At 29.7% G+C, this 8,468-nt stretch overlaps 1 protein-coding gene across 2 annotated transcripts; it reads left to right on the forward strand.

The window, feature by feature from the left end:
• The first annotated feature begins 2,998 nt into the window (after positions 1-2,998).
• On the forward strand, positions 2,999-7,657 carry LOC114271576 (protein C2-DOMAIN ABA-RELATED 4). Of its 2 annotated transcripts, XM_082867374.1 has the most exons (4): positions 2,999-3,461; positions 4,168-5,020; positions 5,163-5,258; positions 7,262-7,657. In XM_082867374.1, exons 2-4 carry the CDS (start codon positions 4,910-4,912, stop codon positions 7,550-7,552), a joined length of 498 nt encoding a protein of 165 aa, XP_082723500.1. In that variant the 5' UTR covers positions 2,999-3,461; positions 4,168-4,909; the 3' UTR covers positions 7,553-7,657. The 2 variants fall into 2 exon arrangements, with proteins under 2 accessions (XP_082723500.1, XP_028068988.1); XM_028213187.2 differs by having other exon boundaries at positions 3,017-5,020.
• The last annotated feature ends 811 nt before the right edge of the window (positions 7,658-8,468 follow it).

Below are 8,468 nucleotides of genomic sequence, written 5' to 3' on the forward strand. Positions count from 1 at the left end.
TTTAATAAGTTTATTTTGGAACTAATTTTAATTATTCGAACCATTAATTTTTGAAGATTAGTTGGGTAAAATATTTATGCAAAAAATTAAAATAATTAGACATCAGTAACAATATATTTGAATCATATTTATTTTTAAAAAATAGACAACAAATATAATTTCAAGAATAACTATATATTTTTTGTAATACAAATTTGATTCAAATATAGCTACCAATACCCGATCATCTTGATTTTTTTGTATGAATATTCTACCCAATAAGTCATAAAAATTAAATAATTCGGATCACTTAAATTGGTCCTAAAATGAGCTTATCAAACCTAAACACTCCATCAAATTGAAATGACTAATTTCAATGAAGTCAAACCCTATTAGTAATACTAAAGATTCATAATTTTATTCAGAAATTATCTAAAAATATCAATATTTGATTCATATTCATTCTGCACATTAACCCCATAATACATACTTTCAATCTTCACCATGCACTCTCATCCTTAACACAAATTTGAGATTGTAAGCCTTGTTAAAATTACTATTTATATAATAGATATGGTTGTTTTATACCATGTATTTACCAAGCCTTTGTTTGTGAAATACTAAACAATAAAAAAAGAAAAAAATCTATTTTTTTGATTATTTAAGTTAAAAATATTTTAGCTTTGCTTATTTAGTTGACAATTAAAATGGAAAAAGGAAAATTGGTGAATTATCACTTTCCAACTTGGGGTAGTTGGAAAAGTCTAATATATATTTTTTTATTAGTTAACGTCTCTCAATGAAATTTCTTTATGATTATATAGAAATTTTATTTCTCTATGTTAGGGCAACATTTCTCTGTGTCGATTTTTCTCTGTGAAAAAGTTGAGGGAGACCCCAAATACTATGAAAATATTATATATCCTTTATCTTATAAAATTTTAATATCATGGACTTAAAAAAATTCTCCAGTGAAAAATTACAATAAAATTAAATTTGTTTGACAAATGTTAAAAAAGTCACATTTTTTTCCAAATAATTTTTTTGTCTTTAGTGAAAATATTGAAAATTTGTATTAAAATTTTTTATTTTTAGTTTTTTCTAGTTTAGAAGAATCTAAAGAGTAAATTTTTATTTAAAAAAAAAACAATTTAATAAGTTTTGTGTTAATTACGTTTACCTGATGCTACTTTTTTGGGACTCTATCTAAGCTATAATGTGCCTGTTTGGTGCAGCTTAAAAACTGCTTATTTCAGCTTTCAGCTTAATTTAAATTATTTTGATGTGTTTGGTTTAGTTTATAGCTTATAACTTATAGTTTTTTGGAAGTTAGAAATCAGCTTATTCTTTGAGTGGGGCAGGAGATGCTTAATTTATAAGTCAGAAATCAGTTTATATTCATAGTTATAAGGTATAAGCTGTTTAGGTATAAGGTATAAGTACTTTTCCACAGCTCTACCAAACAGGGCCAATGTCGGAAAAAACATTTCATTAATCTACCAAGCACATTTTTTTATTTTTTGGGGCACTTTAATACACCATCGCAAATTGAAATATAAGATAAAAAACAATTGATTTGGCACCTGACATTTTTTGTTTTTGTTTTTGTTTTTGTAAACTAAATGATAAATTTGTTTGGTATATTATTATTCAAAATTCATAATCGAATAATTTTTTATATTTTAAAATTTAAAATTTAAAATTTAATTCAATTTTTTTTTAAAAAAAAATTCATAACTAAACAATTTTTTTTTTTTTTTTATGGTGGTGTTTGAGAACCTTTGAGATAGGCTATTTAGTCTCAAATGGCAGAAAATCCTTAGCCTCACACAACCCATTGATTAAAAAAAAAAAAAAAATTGAAAAGCAGCCGTTGTCCAACAGCACACTGTCACCAATAGTGTAGGCTTTAGACAGTTAAATGACGATTTTATCTCTATAAATCAATTTTGGAAAAAATAAAGTTATAGACAAATTTGTTATTTTAACTTTAAACATCATTTTAAACATATTTTTTAATATAATAATCAACCAAAAAACTTAGTCCAACTTTCTAAATATAAAAATTAAAATAACCTACTAAAATAATCAAAACACTTAAAAAAAACTACTTCCCAAACACCCCACTATATCATAATTTAACAACTTATAAATTTAAAATATAATTTATAAAATATAACTTTATTCTTAAATTAAGATTCTAAAACTAAACCAAATGTTACCTAAATTTGTTTTTGTTTTCATTTGTTTGGTACATTTTTTTGCACTTCCAACGTGCTTTGACCACTGTCCGGCGAATGCTGTTTGGCTTTGATGACCCAACAAATAGTCACTGCTTTTGACTTTTGACGAGACCAACATGCATCTATCCTCCACCAACGACAATGAAGTTCGACAACACACCAACTATATTTCTTCATTTTTTTTATTTTTATTTTCAAAACATTTGTGTATATTAAACAAATTTTTTATTTTCATTTTTTCAAAAATAGAAAATAAAAATGACACTTTTTTTTGTTGTTGGCTCGGTGTGTGTCAGTAGGAGCATTCACCGAAAAAAGTGTCAGTAGGAGAGTAATTATAAATTTAATAAAAGAATAATTATAAATATTAAGAGTAAGTATGATTATAAATATTAAGAGTAAGTATGATTCGGATTAATTTTAATTAATATTATTATTCACAGCTTAAAATTGTCACCACATAATATATTAAATTTTTCTTTATAGAAATTAAACTTGAAATTTCACATCAATATATTAAACAACCATTAAACTAAATGCATTGATTAATAAAAACTACAAACAATCTACAACTAATAATCACACCCCCAAAAAAACAAAATAATCCAAAACTATGCTATATCAAGGTAGACGAGCCGGATCAGGATCCTCTAGAGTGGGATTTCCTGAAGTGATCCGTGAAGTGAGTGATTCATTGGCTCAAAATAAAACTAACCAAAACGGCGTCGTTTTAGTTAGTAATTTCAAACAAAAAAAAAAGTTTTAATTCAAAATTTATGTAGATCACCCACTGCCGCCCCCTTCTCTCCTCCTTCCTCTCTTCACTCTCATCTTCTTTTTCTTCTTCTTTATGTTCTTCATCTGAGAAGGACTCGTGGGTATTGGTGTTGTTTGGTTTCTTGTTTCTTAGATTTTGGAGGTGTTGTTTCGACTAGTTTCTTCAATGGGTTTTGGTTTTTAGGGGGAAAATGAAGATCTAATAAATCCATGGATCTTGATTTGGTGGGCTAGCAAGTCTGATCATGGAATACACATTCATTTTCCTTGGAATACACTAATGCTATTTATTTATTTATTTATTTTGTTCTTTCTTGAATCTATAGTTTGGTTATTTATTGTTTTGATTGGTTGAAATGTTCTTTGGGTGTCTCTGGGTTTCTTGAATCTATAATTGGGTTGTTTATTGTTTATTGTTCTCAGGAAGTTCATAGCCATGGATAACACCAAATCCATTTTCATGTGAGTTTCTCTGCAAATCCACCCATTTTCTTCTTCATCTCTCAAACCCATCAAAATCTCTGCAAAATCTCTATGTCCTTGAAACTTCTTGAAGAATAGAGATTAAAGTGAGTTTTTTGAAGAATAGAAATCAAAAAACTAGAGGACATAGAGGCTTTGTTTGGTTTGTTTTTGAGAAAGTAATTTTGGAAAAAAAAATTCAAAATTTTGTTTGGTTTAGTGATTTTGGAAAAAAAATTCCAAAATTACTCTCTCTCTCTCTCTCATAATTCCAAAACCCATCAATTAATCACTTTTTTCTCTCTCTTCTCTCTTTCTCAATAACTTTTTCTCTCACACATATCTACTCAATTACAACAAAATATCAAATCATCCCCAACTCCTATACTCCAAAACTATTTTCAAAATATATCACCAAACAAATCAAAAAAATTTTTAAACTCTCTTCCTAATTTTTTTTTTGAAAATTTATCTCCTAAAACCAAATCAAACACATCCAGTGATTTTAAAAAATTAGATCTCTACAAAAAAAAAAAAAATCAATCTCTGCAAAATCTCTATTTCCTCAACTCTCTCTCCTCCTCCCTCTCGATCTGTAACTGTAAAAAAAAAAAAAATTAAATTAACAATTAAAACGACATCATTTTGACATGAGGTCATCTTAGCTATTAATTTTATTAATGAGACACATGCCGGATCATAACAGATCGCTATAAAGGATCACTTCAGCCAATGACGATCCGGACGCAGAGGAGCCGCCCCCCAGTCATTTTCTTGAATTAATGCACCGCCTATAAGGCCGCAGATGGTGGGAAGGAGTCCAAAGCAGCGTGTTGACTCTCTTGCTCTCTGTCACCATCATCAATCAATACGTTACTGCTACTACAACAATTAGGCGGTTTGTTTTTAGGTGGTTCAATAGTGAATGAATTACCTAAAATTATGTTGGTTTTGATAATTGTTATTAGTACGAAAATTACTAAATTATTATTTTATAAAAAAATATAAAATATTAAAATAAATAAAATTATAATTTTTACTTAATGAAAAAATATAAAAATATTAAACATTAATATTTTAAAAAAAAATATTCAACAATCTGATAAAAAAAAAGAAAAAAGAAAAAAAATATTCAACATGTAAAAGTAATAAAAAAAAAAAAAAAACTATGCCAGATAATTAACCTATAATATCAACTCTCCCACCTTCATCCCAATTCTCTTTTCATAATCCATCCTAATTCGAAGACACATCTCAATCCCTTCTCCGTCTCTCAAAAACACAGCATTAATAGGCGTCCACCTCCATCTCAAACGGCCCTAAGCTTTATATCTTCTCTTCATTAGCCCCCAACTCATACATACCTCAAGAATCCCCGGTACAACTTTCATCAAAACCCAAATCATATTTTCTTTCAACTTTAAACTTGGATTCATTGGTTGATTCAAATGGAAAACTTGATGGGATTGCTCAGAATTCACATCCACAGAGGCATAAATCTTGCCATCAGAGATGTCACAAGCAGTGATCCTTATGTTGTTGTCCGCATGGGCAAACAGGTAATTACCACTAGTTTCTGTCTCACTCTATTATGTTCCTTTTCAGTACCTGTGTGTTTTTGTTCTTCAAATTCAAACACTTTCTTTTGAGGCATGAAATCTGATTTGTTATTCATTTGTGTGAATTGTTTGTTTCAAGCAGAAATTAAAGACTCGAGTAGTGAACAAAAATGTTAATCCTGAGTGGAATGAAGATTTGACTCTTTCCATCGCAGACCCAAATCTCCCAATCAATCTTGTAAGTGTTTTCTACGATCCCCAAAACATCCTTCAACTTTTGGTGCAGATATTATTATAAGTTGGTTTATATTTGGGATTTATTTTTGTTTTGGTTGAATTTTTTATTTTTTAGGGCTGTTTATATTTGACAATCTTCGAAGTTTCAAAAAAATTTGTTTTTTTTAAAAGGGTAAAATACATCGACCATTCATGAAGTTTGGAAATTTTTTATTAAATAGTGTTTTGAGATAATTATATCGATTTTTCTTTTAAGTAAGTTTTTTGTTTTTGTTTTTAAATTAATAGGAAAGTAATTTACAATGTATGATCTCACAGTTAAGAAAGTCAATAAAACTCAAACCTAAGCCCAACAACCACTTCACTGTTACTTACATACAAGTTACAACTCCATGACAGTGGAGAAATAAACACCACCACAAAAGGATATCAAAATCATCTACCAGAAATGGTGTTACACAACTGTAAGAGCAAATATCCTAATTTTCTTTTAAGTGAGGTTAAAAGGTGCAAAACATGGTTATGGAAACAAAAGTTATAAATAAAATAAAATATGCATTTTAGTGTTAAAATATTACATTATTTTTCCATCTTCGTTTGGGAAAAAAAAATTTAACTTGATTTTTTGGCTAATATTTTGGCTAAATTAGCTCTGTTTGGAAAGAATTTTTTATTTTTTGTGAGAGAAAAAATGAAATTATTATAGTTTGGACGTAACATTGTCTTATTCACTTAATTTATTTTATCTTTTTATACTTTTTGTAGTCCTAACCTAAACCCAACTCACTTGTCAAAGAAGGACTAAATAACTAATTACTAATGAGAAGGGAGTTTAGTGTTAGGTGAATTAAAATTTTGAAGCAATATTTGGTTGACTGGAATGAAATGATCATTTCATCAAAAATGTTTATTCCCATGTTTGATTATTAGACAAAAAAAAAAAAAAAAAACAAATACGTTACAAATATATCATTTTTTACCATTTTAAGGGAATGGTCATTACATAGAAAAGTTTAAGGAATAACCATTTCATTCTATTCCATCTCATTTTAATGAATCAAATAGAGAATCAGGGTGCCGAATGTAAGTATGCTAAACTTGCGAGATTTACTATATTTTTGTCAAATTTTTGTAGAGATTAGTATAATTTACCCTTTTTAGAAATTCTACTCAAGACAAAAATAAACAAAATTTTTGAATTTTTTTTGATAAAATTTGAATAATTTTCCTCTTTCATAAACTTTCTAAAATTTGTTTATATATATATATATATATATAGAAAAATGAGTCAGACCCCCTTTGTGGAGGACCCCCATAACCCCTTTACTGATCTACACCATTCATGATGTGTGGGGCCCACTCATGTATGTGTGGGGTCCACATCATGAATGGTGTGGATCACAAAGGGGGTTGTAGGGGTCCTCCACAAAGGGGGTCTCTATCATTGCTGATATATATATATATATTAGGTTCATCTAGTCTTCTTTTTTTTTATTGTTAAATGGAATGGGAGAATCACATCCCAGTGAGACAGATTTTTTTTTTTTAACACAAATATGGTGAGGTGCAAGTGTCATAATTTTTTACTTGTACCCCACCACAAAATGATTTGCACACTACATGTTTTTGTAATTTTTTTTTCTCCCTCCCACTATGCTGCAATTCCCCCAAATGGAATTGCAGTGCAGGTTATAGATTCGTCTAGTTTAGACAGAGTTAAGAACTTATAAAAAAGAAAAAAAAATTACTGAAAACAAAAGTAAATCAAAGAAATAAGCTGCTTATAAGCTGTCCAAGGTCTAAATGACCACTCAAAAGCAGCGGATGAACTTGTTCAGTTACTATTTCATGAAGAGCATCCCAGTGAGGAGAAACAAGAGCTTTATGCTCAAATCATGAAATCCAAATAATGAAAGAGATTATCATATTCTAGATTGACTAAGCTTATAGAAAGAGATATGGTAATGGTTTTTTAACCACCATTTTAATTTTATGACATTGCAGTCTGTCTTTGACAAGGATATATTCACTCTCGATGACAAAATGGGAGACGCAGAGTTTGATATTAAACCGTTCATAGAAGCTCTAAAAATGCGGTTGGAAGGCCTCCCTACCGGAACCATAATCACGAGAATCAAACCAACCCGAGAAAATTGCCTAGCCGAAGAGAGCTGCATTGTCTGGATCAATGGCCAAGTTGTTCAAAACATGTTTCTTAGACTCCGAAATGTGGAGCGCGGTGAGGTGGAACTGCAACTGCAGTGGATTAACATTCCCGGTTCCAGGGGCCTGTAGGATTATAAAAAATAAATAAATGTTATACTCTTATATGATTGTGTGCTTTTGTAAATGTAAAGGAATTTAAATGTGAAATTTATATAAGACTGATGATTGAAGCTAGTGTTTTGACTCTTGTTTTCATTCTTAATTTCTTGTTGAGCTTTCAGGATACAATGATTGAAATTTTGTTTAAGAGTATGTAAAAAAAAGTGATACAAATTCATAGGAGTACTTCATTTATCATTTTGATGGCATCAAATTTTGTGAAATTCTGAGATGGGAGGTTTGTTCTTGGTGTGGGGAGGAGCTGTATGGTTGGTTTCAGCTTTGCTCTTCTTGGTGCTGCTTTTGCTACCATTGTCCTGTTAACAGAGTCACCACCATACCCCAACCCAACGGATTTGGCTGAGTGAGAGGCAAATAAATGACTTAAAACCAAAGAAGAGGTCACAGTATTGAATCTTCCAAACTTTGGGTTATGGAAGAATCTCATGTAAGTGAAACATTCCAAACTTTGGGTTACGGAAGATTTGTCATGTCGTTAACTTCAGGTTCCGAATTAGTCAAGGCGTGTGTAAGTTAACCCTAACATCCAATAATTTTTTTTTTGAAAAAAAGTCACCACCACCGGCTCTCTGTTAATAGAACCTTCTGGATTCTTCTATCACCTTCTTCCCCTTTTCTCCATCTCTCTTATATTCTTATCTTAAACCCATTCTATAAATTTTGTCCAGAATGCTCTCTCTCTCTCTTGGAGCTTCATCCATCGGCAGCCCTTGTTGGATGTTGGTGGAGGAGCCATCAATCAAAAAATTATTATATTGAAGAATTTTGTGTTTTTGTTTTGCACAAAATATGAAATTTTACATGTGAAGGTTAGGAATATTGGGTGATTATCAAGTGAATAAATAAAATGATTTTGATTGTAAAT

This window comes from Camellia sinensis, chromosome 4 (genome assembly GCF_055761805.1).
Source record: "Camellia sinensis isolate YWXY chromosome 4, ASM5576180v1, whole genome shotgun sequence".
Classification (NCBI taxonomy): Eukaryota; Viridiplantae; Streptophyta; class Magnoliopsida; order Ericales; family Theaceae; genus Camellia; species Camellia sinensis.